Source organism: Mixophyes fleayi, chromosome 2 (assembly GCF_038048845.1).
Source record: "Mixophyes fleayi isolate aMixFle1 chromosome 2, aMixFle1.hap1, whole genome shotgun sequence".
In the NCBI taxonomy this organism is placed as follows: Eukaryota; Metazoa; Chordata; class Amphibia; order Anura; family Limnodynastidae; genus Mixophyes; species Mixophyes fleayi.
This window is the reverse complement of record NC_134403.1, coordinates 144,542,682-144,559,051: the sequence shown is the minus strand read 5'-3', so window position 1 is coordinate 144,559,051 and position 16,370 is coordinate 144,542,682. Positions and strand designations below refer to the sequence as shown.

The window sequence follows — 16,370 nt, the reverse complement described above, 5'->3', positions numbered from 1 at the left end:
GCTTCATTCAAGATTTTTCATCCATTGCATCTCCTATTGTGGCCCTGACTCGTAAAGGGGCTAATACTAAGCAATGGTCATCTGAGGCTCTCCAAGCCTTTCAAATTCTCAAAGAGTCCTTCTCCTCTGCTCCCATTCTTCGACAGCCTGATGTGACACTTCCCTTCTTCCTAGAAGTAGATGCCTCTAATGTGGGCTTAGGAGCCATTCTCTCCCAACGCTCGGAGCAACAAAAATTCCATCCTTGTGCCTTCTACTCTCGGGGTCTCCTGCCTGCAGAGAAAAATTATACTATCGGGGACAAGGAGTTGCTGGCTATCAAAGCTGCATTAGAGGAGTGGAGATACTTATTGGAAGGAGCTCGCCATCCGGTGACGATCTTCACGGATCACAAGAACCTGTCATATCTACAATCTGCCCAATGCTTGAACCCTCGTCAAGCAAGATGGTCTCTTTTCTTTTCCCGTTTTGAATTAATTATAACCTTCAAACCAGCTGCTAAGAACAAAAAAGCTGACGCTCTATCTCGAGCTTTTGTGACGTCCTCTGACGTTGAAGAGGTTCCCAACCATGCTATTCTAGACCCCAAATGTATCTCGCTGGCTGCTTCATCCACCAAAATGCTACCATTTGGGAAGACCCTCGTGCCTCCTACTCTGAGGAGGAAAATCCTTTCGTGGTTCCATGCCTCTCGTTTTTCTGGACACGCCGGTGAACACAAGACCTTTGAGATTCTCTCTCGAAGTTACTGGTGGCCTTCAATGAGGAGAGACGTCAAAGAGTTTATTGCTTCCTGTGATTTATGTTCTCAGTTCAAATCCTCCCGCAGAACTCCAGCAGGGTTGCTGCGACCACTACCCATTCCGTCCAAGCCTTGGACCCATATTAGTATGGATTTCGTTACTGATTTGCCACCTAGTAAGAATTATAATACTATTTGGGTAGTGGTAGACAGATTTTCGAAGATGGCTCATTTTATCCCTCTGTCTGGTTTGCCTTCCTCGTCTACTCTGGCTGAACATTTCATTAAAGAAATCTTTCGTATCCATGGATGTCCGTCTGAGATTGTGTCAGATAGAGGAGTACAATTCGTTTCCAGATTCTGGCGGGCCCTTTGTAAAACCTTGGGCATACGATTAGCACTCTCATCTTCTTACCATCCACAATCTAACGGACAAACTGAACGGGTCAATCAAGATCTCGAGACCTTTATAAGGATGTTCTCATCAGCCAATCAAGACAACTGGGTAGAATTGCTTCCTTGGGCTGAATTCGCCCATAACAACATGTACCATGAGTCATCATCCAAAACTCCATTCTTTGTGGTCTACGGTCACCATCCGTCTTTTCCGGAATTTCCTGCCCTCCTTCCCACCCAAGTTCCTGCTGTGGAGACTGCTTGTCAGACCTTCAAAAATATCTGGTCTCAGGTCAAAACCTGTTTAAAGAAGACATCTAACAAATATAAGTCTTTCGCAGATAAGAAGAGGCGGGCTATTCCACCACTAAAAATTGGAGATCGTGTCTGGTTATCTACCAAAAATATTCGTTTGAAGGTTCCATCTATGAAATTCGCCCCTCGTTTTATTGGTCCATATAGGATCATTCAAGTAATCAATCCAGTGTGTGTTAAACTTCTTCTTCCTAAGAATCTTCGGATTTCCAATGCCTTCCATGTGTCCTTGCTCAAATCTCTCATCATCAACCATTTCTCGACTCCTCCCTCAGCACCTCAGCCAGTTCAAGTTCATCAGGAGGAAGATTTCGAGATTACTGAGGTATTGGATGCAAAAATTTCGCGAGGAGTTCTCCGCTTCCTCGTTCATTGGAAGGGCTTTGGTCCTGAAGAGCGTTCATGGATCAAAGCTGAAGATCTTAATGCTCCAGCTCTTCTGAAAAAGTTTTATTCCAAAAATCCGGACAAGCCCGGTTCCAGGCGTTCTGTGCCCACCTTTAAAAGGGGGGGTACTGTCACTCACCGGACTGTGAGTGCTTCTTCCCGGACATTTAGGAACCGTGGCCGTCCTCCATCCTGAGGGTCTGCGCATGCGCAGCCCTTTCTAACCCTTCAGTGTATGTTCCTTTAACTTAATTGGCAGATCAGGCAACACTCCCTATATTAAGCACCTGTGGTCAATACCACGTTGCCTGATCTTGGAGTCTCATTCCCCATGAGCCTCTGAAGGTGTTCCTGTGTTTCCTCGTGTATTCAGCGCTGCTGATTCCTGTGGTTTCCAAACCACTTCTACCTCTGTGGTTTCCAAACCACTTCTACTACTGTGGTTCCCATACCACTTCTACCCTCCTGTGTATCATCGTGACTGTTAGCTGATTCCTATCCGCTGCCTCCGTGCACTACAGTCTTCAAGCCACTTCAACTCTACCATATATCATTGTGACTGTTAGCTGATTCCTATCCGCTGCCTCCGTGCACTACAGTCTTCAATCTACATCTACTCACCTGTGCATCATCGGGACTGTTAGCTGATTCCTATCCGCTGCCTCCGTGCACTACAGTCTTCAACCTGCAACTCGTCTGTGTTTCATCGTGACTGTTAGCTGATTCCTATCCGCTGCCTCCGTGCACTACAGTCTTCAACCTGCAACTCGTCTGTGTTTCATCGTGACTGTTTGGCTGATTCCTATCCGCTGCCTCTGTGCGCTTCAGTCTTCAGCTCATCTCAACTCTCCCGTGTTTCCTCGAGACTGCCACTACTATTGCTATCCGCTACTCTCCGTGATCATCAGTTCCAGCTCAACTCTGCTCTCCCATGTCCCATCGTTACTGCACCTGCTGGTTGCTATTGGCTACCTCCGTGTGTCCGCAGAGTCCTGCTGCTGCTACTCCTCAGCTCTACTCGTCCATCAACTGCTGATCCGCTCTCCACGCTTTCCTGTGTTCCCGCTGGTCTCTACCTGCCTGTCAGCATTGGATTCGTGTCTCACTCTTACCTCTCAGCTAGACCATCGCTATTCTCCAGGGTCCTCCAGGAGTCCAGTTCCACGCTCTACTGATTCCTGTGTATTTGTTTCCCTGCTGGTCTACCTACCTGTGCGCTGCACCTACTTGACTACCGCTTCACCCATCCAGGGACTTCGCATCCTGCCGGCCTCCTGCCGTTCAGGTATCTCTGCACTCCTGTCTGACAGCCTGCTTCTGAACCACGGTATGCATACTTCTCATTGACTGTGCTGGTGTATTGCATATCTTGCTGGACTGTGTTGGTTCTCCTCTGGAGTTTGCTATCCGCTGAGTCTATTGCCATCATTGACTGTGTTATCTTGTGCCGGATTTCCTCAAGAGACTTTCTATTATTGCAGTGCTGTTCAGTCATTTATATATTGTGCATATTATTGTGGATCAAGTTTAAGGTGCCCGTGTATCTCCTGTGTTGCAGTCTCTCCCCGTGCTCCTCCTCACATATATATTCAGTGGTACAACTTGCTAGAGGCAGACCACTGATCCCTGTTCCCTGTGTCACTTGTTCCAGTATCCTTTCACATAGCAGTGGTACAACTTGCTATCGCAGACCACTGACTCCCCGGATACCTCCACTTGGATTCCATTCCTTCACTCAGACAGCGGTACAACTTGCTATCCGCAGACCGCTGACTCTCATCACCTCCTCGTTTCTGTTGGACATTCCTCCTCACTATAGCAGTGGTACAACTTGCTACCGCAGACCACTGACTACCTTCACGTGTCCTTTGTCCATACAGTTCCTCGTGTATTATTGCCTCCATATTACCAGTGCTGCTAGTCATAGACTTTCCTGAGCATCTCCATCATCTGCTATTTCCTGTTCCGTGATCACCCTGCTACCAGAGTACCATATTACCATCTATACTGCTCTGGTAAGCCTATCACCTGGTGATCCCTGGGTAAAGACTCCTAGTGCCCGTGACAGTCCCGACTGCCAGGACGTCACTTCCGGGAGCTTCATGCCGGCCGTTGTCCTGGTATGCTATTTCAATCAGCACCACGCCCCAGCATCTGTGCTAACCGGGCATGTGTGCAGATCAAGTTAATTAATTAAGCGCAGTCTGGGGGGCTTATTAGTATATTCCTGCCCCGAAAACTATGATCGGCTAGTTTCTGTATTTAAGGCAAGGAGGGCTTAGCCTCCCTGCCAGTTATAGCTTCTGGTTACATGCATGCTGACCTGCTCATACCTCTGTTGAATCACTGGTAATTTTCTGACTGATATCTGTTATGACCTCGGCTTGCTTTGGACCCTGCCTGATTGTCTTTGACCTCTGCCTGTTTATTGAACCCTCCTTGCTTGCTCCCAGCCCTGATCCTTGGCCTGTGACTGATTATTCTGCCTGCTTCGGACCCCCAAACCAGGTGCAGGCAGGGCTGGGGGCCAGGGGTGCATCTAACTCCTGCTCTGGTCCCATAGTGGGCTCACTTGGACTGGGTGATTGGACTACCTACATTTTTTTCCCTCCTAATAGACTGAGTCGAATCTTGCCCCCCTGGGCTAAAATTTGCCGGCCCTCCCCTGCCCTTATCCTGGCTTTGCTTGACCATCCATTCCTGCGTTTGACCACCACCTCCAATCACCTGTGCTGTAATTTCTGTACATAAATTCCCACTACACTGAGTTTAAGACCTGGTTACATCCAATTACCTGCAAGAATAAAAAAGCTCTACAGGAAAGGCAAAGACCTCTACCACCTGTTCTGGGAGTTCATATCAGTACCTCAGCCATAACATTTTAACCGGCCTACTTCATTGGAGGAATTTACCTTGAAGGATGACAGCACTATTAACCCTTCCCCAGCCCAGGTTCTGGCTGGTCAAAATCAGACCCTGTCCCAGGTAGTCCAGGGACTATCACACCGTTTGTCCGCGCAAAAAGAAGCTTCCAGGGCCTCGCAAGTCACCCAGGCACCTGCAGTAGAACCCAAGTTAAACATGCTGGACCAATTCTCCGCAATTTCAAGGAGAGCTGCAAGCTCTATTTTTGTTTGAGACCCTGTTCCTCGGACTCAGAACAACAAAGAGTCGGTATCATCATCTCCATTTTCCAAGGTGACCCTTAGTCCTGGGCCTTCAGTCTGGTCCCAACTAGTCCAACTCTGCAGTGTGTGGATGCCTTCTTTAACGCCTTGGGACTGCTCTATGATGATCCTGACCGAGTGGCCTTGGCTGAATCTCATCTAAGGGCTCTGAGGCAAGGCCGGCGCTCTGCCGAGGTATACTGTGCTGAATTTAGGCAAACTAACAGCGAATGGAACAATCCTGCTTTACGCAGTCAGTTTCGCTTAGGTTTGTAAGAACAGATCAAAGACGCTCTTGTACAGTATCCTTCTCCAGCAACGCTCGAGACCCCTATGTAACTCGCCATCAGAATTGACAGGCGAATCATGGAGAGAAAGGCAGAGAAGGAGGCGCCTTTTTCTCTACTCTCATCTGCTTCTTTTCCTGCATCAAATGGAAGCGGAAGAACCTATGCATCTAGGGGTATATTGTCTCTCGTCAGAAGAAAGAACCAGAAGACAGACTTAAGGCCTCTGTTTCTACTATGGCAACAAATGTCATTTTATTAGTTTTTGCCCCAACAAGTCGGGAAAAGATCAGGCCTAGAGAATGTGGAGGTGGTTCATCTAGGTCTACAAGTCAGTTTTGGTTCCTGCACACATGTCCGTTGGTTCACGTTGAACTGCTATCTCGTACTTCCAAGACAGCCATCTGGACATTTGAGTTGCCAATTCGTTCGGAATTCCATTGGTGGAAGTCAGTGCTGCTATTACAATTTGCAGCCTGGATGGGGGTCCATTGCCTGGTGGTAAGGTTTTCTATGAAACACCCCCATTACATCTAACCGTGGGGTCGCTCAATTCAGAAACCCTTTCCTTTTACCTCATCAACTGCCCCTCTGTGCCATTAATCTTGGATTATCCGTGGCTCGTTCTACATAACCCAGTGATTGATTGGGCTAAAGGAGAGATTCTTCATTGGAGCTCTTATTTTTCTCAGGTCTGTTTCGCTTTGCCTCTCCAGCTTCTACAGTCTCTTCTAGAACAGCTTCCTCCACATTACAATGAATTCCAGTATGTGTTCTAAAAAAAAAAAAAAGCGGCTTACTCTCTGCCTTCACATCGTGACTTCGATTGTGCCATTGAATTGAATCCCGGATCTATGTTACCCAAAGGAAGGTTGTATACACTCTCCAGTCCAGAAACCAAGGCCATGCAAGAGTATGTGGAGGAGACACTTTATTAGGCCTTCTAAGTCTCCGGTAGGAGTCAGATGTTTCTTTGTATCCAAAAAGGATGGCAGGCTGAGTCCTTGCATCGATTTTTGGGGACTTAATAAAATCACAATTAAAAACAACTATCCACTTCCCCTTATCTCTGTGGTGTTTGATCAATTGAAAACTGCTACCATTTTCACCATGATTGATCTCTGCGGAGCATATAATCTTATCCGCATTAGAGGAGGGGACGAGTGGAAAACGGCACTCAACACGCATTCTGGCCATTATGTTCGGTCTTTGTAAAGTACCCGCGGTCTGTCAAGACCTTAATAAAATCACAATTAAAAACAACTATCCACTTCCCCTTATCTCTGTGGTGTTTGATCAATTGAAAACTGCTACCATTTTCACCATGATTGATCTCTGCGGAGCATATAATCTTATCCGCATTAGAGGAGGGGACTAGTGGAAAACGGCACTCAACACACATTCTGGCCATTATGTTTGGTCTTTGTAATGCACCCGCGGTCTTCCAAGACCTCATTAATGAAGTACTCTGTGATTTCCTTGCTCAATTTGTTGTCGTGTACTTGGATGATATCCTGATATATTCGCAGTCACAACATCGGCTCCATGTTAAACAGTTTCTTGAAAGACTTTGCGACTATCATCCCTTCGCCAAGCTTGAAAAATGCGAGTTCGATGTTTGGAAGGTATCCTACTTGAGGTACATAATCTCCTCTACTGGGTTCTTCATGGATCCAAGCAAAGTCCAAGCCATCCTGGACTGCGTGTAACCTAACAATCTCAAAGCCATCCAGAGATTCTAGGGCTTCGCAAATTAATATCAGATATTTATTTGTGCCTTCTCAGATCTGGATGCTTTTACCCATAAGGGAATGATGCAATAATTAGTCCTCTGAGGCAGTAGCCTCTTTTGAAGCCCTCCAAAGGTAAATCGTCTCTGCTCCTGTCCTGAAACACCCTAATTCGGATTTACCCTTTGTACTGGAGGTTGATGCTTCTGATGTAGGTGCTGGTGCTATCCATTCTCAGAAGGATCCTCGTATTGACCGCTTGCATCCTTGTGCTTACTTTTCCCGTAAATTTTCTGCTGCAAAAGCTAACAACAATGTAGGCAATCGGGAACCTTTGGCCATCAAATGGGCCTTCGAAGAATGGCATCATTGGCTGGAAGGGGCCTCTCATGTTATCTTAGTTATCACTAATCACAAAAAACTCCAGTATAAAGAGTCTGCGAAAAGGATGAATTCCAGACAATCCCGATGGGCGCTCTTTTTACTCATTTTCATTTCATTATTACCTACAGATCTGGATCTAAGAATGTCAAGGCAGATATGTTATCTAGAAGTTTTGTTTCTCATCATGTACCTGCTTCTGAACCACTGCTTAGTATTCCATCTTCTGTTATTCATGCTGGATTAACCTAAGAATTGGGTGTAACTCTTCGTAGATTTCAAAAGTTGGCTCCCGCAGAGACTACAGTAAACCGCCTGTTTGTTCCAGTCCACCTGAGAAAAGCAGTTCTCTCCGAAGCCCATGAGAGCAAGACCGCCGGACATCTTGATATCTCCAAGACTGTGGAGATTCTTTCACATTCTGTTTGGTGGTCTTCCTTCCTCTTCAGATGTAAAGAACTTTAATCTGTCCTGTGTAAACTGCAAAAAAACAAGATTCTCAGGAACTGCCCTTCAGGCCAGCTTATGCCTCTGTTTATTCCTTTGAAGCCTTGGACTCATTTGTCTATGGATTTCATCGTAGACCTTCCATGTTCAGCAGGGCACAACACTATATGGGTGGATGTTGACCGATTTAGTAAAACGGCCCATTTTATTCCTTTGACTAGACTTCCCAGTGTACAGAGTCTAGCATCTTTGTTCAACATGTCTTTCGGCTCCCCGGTCTTCCCACAGACATTGTCTCTGATCGTGGCTCTCAATCTGTTGCACAATTTTGGAAACATTCCTCGGTATTAACATCAGCCTTTCATCCGCATACCATACACAGTCTAACGGACAAACTGTAAGGGTTAATCAATCCCTGGAACAGTTTCTACGGTTGTACAACTTTGAATTCCACGATAACTGGTCATCTTTGTTACCGTGGGCGGAATTTGCATACAAAAACTCATGTCTTTAATCCACTCGCACCTCTCCATTCTATTGTAATTTTGTTTTCATCCTAGATTCAACTCCTTGTCTTCCTTTAAACCTTCTGATCTCCCACAAATACACTCTATGGCCTCTAGTCTCAAGTTCATCTGGACAAAAGTTCAGTCTGCCTTGATGCGGGCCTTGTTTCATTCAAAAATGTTTGCAAACCATCACCATAGAGCTTGTTCCTTCAAAGTAGGTCATCAGGTCTGCCTCTCCACTTGCAACATTAAGCTCAGACAATCCTGTAAAAAACTCAGGCCTAAGTTCATTGGACCCTTCTCTATTATCAAACAAGTCAATCCTGTGGCCTTCAGGCTAAAGCTTTCTCGTTCCCTGAGAATTCCAAACACGTTTCACTGCTCTCATCTCAAACCCGTGTTCTACTCAAGTCAGCTTAGACATTTTCAGCCATTGAGAACTTAGTCGCTTAGCCTGGATGGACATCAGAGATTTGCAATACAAAAAATCCTTGATTCCAAGAGAATCCAAGGGCAAGTCCATTTCTTGGTACAGTGAAAGAATCGTTGTCTGGAGGAACAATCCTGGGTTCCGCGGAAGCATCTACACGCTGACAAACTTATTCGAAAATTCTTCAATTAATTTCCCAAGAAACCAGGGTGTCAGGGTTCCTTAACCCCTCTTCAAAGGGAGAGTACTGTTACAAACGATGATTCATAGCTGCTCGCTCCTACCTGCATCCCAGCTGTCATGCCAACAGCCAGGACATCACTTCCGGGAGCTCCATCCCAGCAGTTACCAGGGCAATGGCCGGGATGCTATTTAATCAGCGCCGCATCCCGGCATCTGTGGTAGCTGAGCATGTGCACAAATCAAGTTAATTAATTAATCGTAGTCTGGGGGGCTCATTAATACATCCCTGCCCCCTAACTATGATTGGCCAGTTTCTGCATTTAAGGCAAGGAGGGCCTCCCTGCTGGTTATAGCTTCTGGTTACATGCCTGCTGACCTGCTCATACCTCTGTTGATTCATTGGTAATTTTCTGACTGATACCTGTTGTAACCTCGGCTTGCTTTGGACTCTGCTATTTGCTGATTGCCTTTGACCTCTGCCTGTTTATTGGACATTCCCTGCTCGCTGCCAGCTCCAATTCTTGGCCTGTCTCTGATTATTCTGCCTGATTCTGAACCCCTTATCACAGCATTGCCAGTGTTTGACCACCGCCTCCAATTGCCTGTGCTGTGGTTTCTGTACATAAACTCCCACTATGTTGTGTTTAAGACCTAGGGGTATCCGAGTACCTGTGAGCATAACAAGCTCTACAGGAAAGGAAGCTGCTACTGGCAAAGACCTCTACCACCTACACTGGGAGTTCATGTCAGTACCTCAGCCATAACAGAAACAATTATTTCACTTTCTGATCCATCTATCTGTGCATAAAGGCTCATGAAATAATGGCTTTCAACATGACATTATCATGTTTTTTGGTTATACTTACACAATAAACATGTTTAACTGTATGCTTTATTACAAGGCTGTATGTCTTATAAAAAGGTTGCATTATTGTACATATTTGTGGCTCCAGCTGTTCTGTCATAGCTCTCCTTTGGAAGCTTCCCAAACTAAAAACACTAGTCCCTCTGATATCTGTTTTGTGCAGATAATATTTTGGTTTCTTAATCTGCTACAAAGTAATTTGCTTATAATTTACCTTTTGATTTGACATTAATCCTGTATTTTTTTTCCATTTGTTTACAGGTTGGTCATCACAGCAGTGCCGTGAGAGTTAGTAAAGATGTTTCTCTTTAATTTATACAGTCCTTGATGACACTTTTTAGTACTTCACTTCAGTTGGGTTGGGTACGAATTTCCGATGGTGAAAATACAGGTGAAAATAATACTGACACGAAAATCCTGACAGTCTAAATACTGACATAGAGAAAATAGCTACAGTCTAAATACCGACATGGAGAACACACACTGCATTTTCAAGTATATTTTGATCATATGTTGTTCAAGATTTATAGTCATTTTCTGGAACATATATTCAATGATTTGGACCAACTTTGTCTATTACAACCTCCAATACAATATTTTTTATCCAGCAAACATTCACAGACAGCATTGAATGTCGCAAAATTCCCCTCATCTACAACTTGTAGCTGAGGTCAGTGTGGAAGGCTACCTATCTCTGGAGGACACAATGGCACTCCATGCCATAACAAACAGGTAGACAAATAAAGCATGAACTTACAGGGCCAATAAAGTTTGCTACCATGGTGACAATCACAGACAATAAAGCCAGCAGGGATCTCGTTTGACAGAATCGCCATATCACCAGTCTCAGAGAAGCTTTCCTCTTCCCGCGTTTCTGCAGCTCTGCTTCCCAAAGACGCTGTAACCTGTTTTCATATAAGAAGCAATACATGTAGAAACATTTACTATGCACACTTGCAAAACAAGCACAAATGTGTGTGTGTCTAAGTAGCATTTTCGATAAAAAAAAAATTAAACTACATAATTTTAGTAGGAAGTATGATGCCCTTTGAATAAAGGAAAATTGATCTAAGTCTTTCACAGTAATGGGAACAGTAAAGTTCATTTCTGAAAGTACTAGCATGCAAACCTTCAATGTAAATGCCACTTTTTAATGTAATGTGGAGCTTATTTTTCAGCAAATACACCTGATTTTACAGATAAGCACATGGACTTGCAGTCCAAGATGGTGGTGACTGGGGGAGTCCATAAGGTAAAGTGACACATATAATAAAGACAATCAATTTAAACCAGACATGAGGCTAAATTGAGCCACATTGTAGCAGAAAATTGAATTGTTTAATTTAATGCAATGTGTGAGTCTAAAGTTGTAATAGGGTGAACTTTTAATGAGATGTTTACACTTTTTGCACAGCACACCACTTCAGTGTTTTAGGTGCACACCTTAATTTGTGCAGTGCAGACCATCCAAGAGTCATAATAAATTAGGTCAAATATTTTAACTTTGCAAACAGACAGTTCTGCTCCAATGAATGAATTGGCCTTTCTATAACTAAATTATCTATTTTGAAATTGATTTCTTGCAATTATAGCAGGCATTGACAGTTGTTGCTGTGTTAAATTCAATCAATGGAAGGCACTGAATGGAAATTGCCGTCCAACGGCTTCCCCATCTTGATTTGACTCTTCAAAACACCTGTGGCTGACAGCCCCTATCCAGACACCATGCACTCTGCAGTGCAGAGCAAAGTTCTGACTCACAGCAAGTTTCTAAGACTTGAATTGATTGTTGTATTAATCTTTATTTATTACATTACATTATACCATTCTTACTTTGTATATATACAGCCCTCAAAATGGTAACTCTTGCTGTAGGAGTGTCTGCAGAGGTAAATAGAACTGAGAAGTTTAGGGAGATAGTTTTATGAACAAAAATAAAAAAAATAAAAGTACTCTAAATATGTTCATACAGTATATATATATATATATATATATATATATATATATATATATATATATCCATATATATATATATATATATACACACAAGTTAACCCGTGCATGATACTCATGCATTCTAGTCAAATCAAGCTACTTAAGGTGTTAAAAAGGTTCTTGTCATGCATTTGGGCCATAGCCCAGGCCTCAACCACCAACCACTCCCCACTGTCACCCCCGGCAACCACCAACCACTCCCAACTGTCACCTCTCCTTCAAGAAATATATATATATTTTTTTTAAATCTTTATAAACACTTTTAACAATTAACAAATTAAATTAACAAATTAAAAACATCTTAGTATACCAAATTTCAGCCCTTTCTGATTTTTTTTTTCCACACACACTAAGAATTTAGTAGGTCAGTGTATAACTCCGCCCAGCAGGTGGTGCTGCAGCTTGTTGGTTTTTTTTTCACACACAGACACACGCCACTAGGCTTTTATATAGTAGATATATACACAAGTTAACCCATGCATGATACTCATGCATTCTAGTCAAATCAAGCTACTTAAGGTCTTAAAAAGGTTCTTGTCATGCATTTGGGCCTAGCCCAGGCCTCCTCAGGGGAAGAGCGTTACTTCGCAACGCAAGCGCCCTTTTTAATGTGTGTTCATGAGGTAAAATTATCTCACGAAAATGAGTTTGACCCCTCAACTCGTAAATTTAGCCTTTACTAACCCTCCCACGGGGGAAAGGGGGGATGATGGAAGTTAACTGACTTCACTATTCTAATTTTTTTTTGTCAAATAATGTCAGTATACCAAATTTCAGGTCAATTGGATGAGTCCTTTCTGAGAAAATAGTTTTTCCACACACACACTAACACACGCCGCTACACATGTGTGTTCATGAGGTAAAATTACCTCACGAAAATGAGTTTGAGCCCTCAACTCGTAAATTTAGCCTTCCCTTCCCTCCCACGGGGGGAGGGGGGATGATGAAAGTTAACTGACTTCACTATTCTAATTTTTTTGTCAAACATTGTCAGTATACCAAATTCCAGGTAAATTGGATGAGCCCTTTCTGAGAAAATAGTTTTTTTCACACACACACACACTAACACACACCACTGGGCTTTTACTTTTACATATTAGATAATGCTAAGAATTTAGTAGGTCAGTGTATAACTCCGCCCAGCAGGTGGCGCTGCAGCTTGTTTTTTTTTTTCACACACAGACTAACACACACCGCTAGGCTTTTATATTATAGACAAGTTAACCCGTGCATGATACTCATGCATTCTAGTCAAATCAAGCTACTTAAGGTGTTAAAAAGGTTCTTGTCATGCATTTGGGGCTAGGCCAGGCCTCCTCAGGGGAAGAGCGTTACTTCCCGACGTAAGCGCCCTTTTTTAACGTGGTTTTGTCCAAGTCACCACCTCATCATTTTTCTCCATCACCTTATCCTTCATATTTATCGCCACATCTATCCAGATGTCTATCCAGACACAGGGATCTCTCTCAGCGGTCCTGAGTATCACATTCCTCTCGCTCTGTCACCCCCGGAAACCCCCAACCACTCCCCACTGTCACCCCCAGCAACCACCAACCACTCCCAACTGTCACTTCTCCTTCAAGTAATATATATATATTTTTTTAAAATCTTTATAAACACTTTTAACAATTAACAATTTAAATTAACAAATTAAAAACATCTTAGTATACCAAATTTCAGCCATTTCTGAGTTTTTTTTCCCACACACACTAAGAATTTAGTAGGTCAGTGTATAACTTCGCCCAGCAGGTGGCGCTGCAGCTTGTTGTTTGTTTTTTTTCACACACAGACACACGCCACTAGGCTTTTATATAGTAGATATGTGTGTGTGTGTTAGCAGTTTGAACTTTAAAGATGCAATCCGATGAGAAATTAGGTGTATTTTTTTAACATAAATCACAATTTCCCTTGTTTTTTTTTATATTCAGGCTGCTATTAATGATTTATGATTTTGGACTACCATGACAGCCACAATAACATGGCACATGATGTATTGAGCAGAGAGGCTTTGGAATGCCCCTCTGAGCTCTGTCTGCACTGTGACATATTTCTTCTCTCCCCCTGATGAGAACTGTGAGTCTATGTAGCAGACTGACTGGGTCTTGCAGCCATTTTGATTTGCCAACCAGAGAGCTTTTGAAAAGGAAATAATGATTTGTAGGAGAATAGCTAAAGAAAATTATGTTTCAGAAGTTTGCTTAAAAGGTACTTAACTTGCTATTTAAAAACATATGGCTTGCTGCTTTAACATTCCACTCTTTGCACCATGTCCATTTGCAGGTGAATCACAAAGGTAGCTCTGGAATTATTTTTTGGGGCAGTTCAAAGTGTAGTTGGTGTACGCATTCAATGCGCTAGGTAGGCAAACATGTGTGCACATAGAGAAGCAATGCTAGCCTGCTTTTTTTTATTGTTTATATATATAGCCCTTATTGTCAATATTATATTATATTATATTATATCTGTCAACTATGCTAATTACAATGGGACAGTCTTGATTTGAAGAGGTTGGGCCTATGGGGAGGACGTGGGGGTGTCATCAGAAAATGGGCACTATTGGATGATTTAGGGCGTATCTTGTGAAAGGGGTCGTGCCTTGCATAGAAGAAGACTGGGCTTATTTTGTCCCTATTTTGCCTCAGTAAATGTTGGGACGTATGTTGTATTAGTTGCATAAAGCTATTCATAATCTTTTAGCCATATTATCAGTTGGAATTCAACACATAACTTTATTCTATATTTCTATAGAATACATTGCAATGACCTGCAGGTTATCTTCTAATTGATCATGTGTGACAGACCTGAGTGAAACTGGCAGGGGAAGCCTAAGTTTATTTGCTTATTATGTGGGTTACATTATGTTGGACATTTAAAGGTACATTGTTATCAATACTGCTTATACGTTTAAGTTAAAACATACCTTTATGGAAGGCATGCTTTATGTTTATTTTGGGTGTATATTATTCTTGTTTGTTTTTTGCTAAAGTCTTCATTTTTACTGTTTTATTCTTGAAATAATATGATATGTAATAATGAAGTAATGTAATATGATGTTTGGTGGATCTTTTTTTAGTCCCTCTGTATCCATGGAACTTTTCATTGTGCAGCACACAATATATACAATAGCTGTAATACAAGGTTCTCAACCTGTGGTGCATGTATCCTTACAGGGTACCTCAAATAGGTTCAAGGGGTACATCAGTCTGTTAAATATAACTCAAAAAAGCATTAAATACATAAATGTATTAGTAAATAATAAAGCATACAATAATAATCAGAAGAGATATTTATTTAAACATGTAAATTAATAAGGAGTGGCTTGGTATATATTTACTGAGATTAAAGGTTACACACATTAGGGACTACCTAGTTTAAACAGCACACTTAAATGGTTATTTGGCAAACATTTACCATCCCACATGAGTACATGTTAAAAGTAAGGTTGAGAAAATGTACTCTATATAACTGAGTGAATGTAGCACACCAGTACCTATTGCATGGAGTAAGAAGTTTCCACCAGGAAATCTACCTATAAGGAACCATTACAAATAAAAAATAATGTATTATAAGTAGCAGAAACATTTTACACAGATTAACATTGAACGTACTAATTATTTTATTTTATGGGCTTTATAGTAAATATAAACGTCACTCACAAAAGTAATAGACGCACTTTACCGCTATTAGTTTGTACTGGCTCACCTGGGACGCGGTCTAATAAGATGCTCATTATTCACTTTGGACTCCTGCAAGGGGGTAATCCAGTGGTGGGATTCAGCGGTTCGCCAGAACCGATGCCTAATTTTAGGCTCAGTTCGGCGAACCGGTGACTACAGACTGAGTCCACCTGCTTCGTTGGTGGGGGGAGCGGGTTCCTTTAAAAAAATGTAAAAATACTCACCGGCACTCCTCCTTCCTTCTCCGTCCACACTGAATGTCGGGCGTGACATCATCACGCCTGGCGTTCAGTGAAGAGTGGTGCAGAGAGGAGTTGGCAAGCAAGAAGAGAAGAAAAGAGAAGAAAGAAGCCGATAGAAAAGGTAAGTGAAGGAACAGAAGCAAGGGGGAGCATATGCAGCATAGCAGAATGTGAAGGGGGAGCAAAGGCAGCATGGTAGAGTGTGATGAAGATGGGCATTACTGTGGCATAATATGAACTGGGGGCACTATTATGTGGCATAACATGACTCAATACTATTAATATCTTGATATTAGCAGCATAAAATAAGAAATATTTTATACGCACACCTGGGTTTCACTAGATAACAGCCTCTTGATATTGATATAATTTATCATTATGCAGCTTTTATAATATTTGTTGTTATTACTTTGCTATTGTCTATGCAATGTCTTAATAATTTGTACTCTTTTATTGCCTATATTTAAATTTAATTCCTATTGTAATTCAATGTTAAATATGAAACTACCTTTTGGTATATCTTTTTATATACTTATAATGGTCCTTAGGACAAAGAACCGGTTGTTAATTTATTTGAATCCCACCACTGGGGTAATCTAACTGGATACCTACATGTA

The 16,370-nt window shown here is 42.4% G+C and overlaps 1 protein-coding gene across 1 annotated transcript in view; it reads right to left on the bottom strand.

Annotated features, from left to right (window-relative positions):
* Positions 1 to 16,370, bottom strand: part of LOC142141553 (ATP-binding cassette sub-family C member 5-like) — a 124,356-nt gene that overhangs the window by 87,810 nt on the left and 20,176 nt on the right. Inside the window, exon 3 of the mRNA XM_075200149.1 lies at positions 10,597 to 10,744. Within this exon, the coding sequence (XP_075056250.1) occupies positions 10,597 to 10,744 (148 nt within the window). The remainder of the gene's footprint in view (positions 1 to 10,596; positions 10,745 to 16,370) is intronic.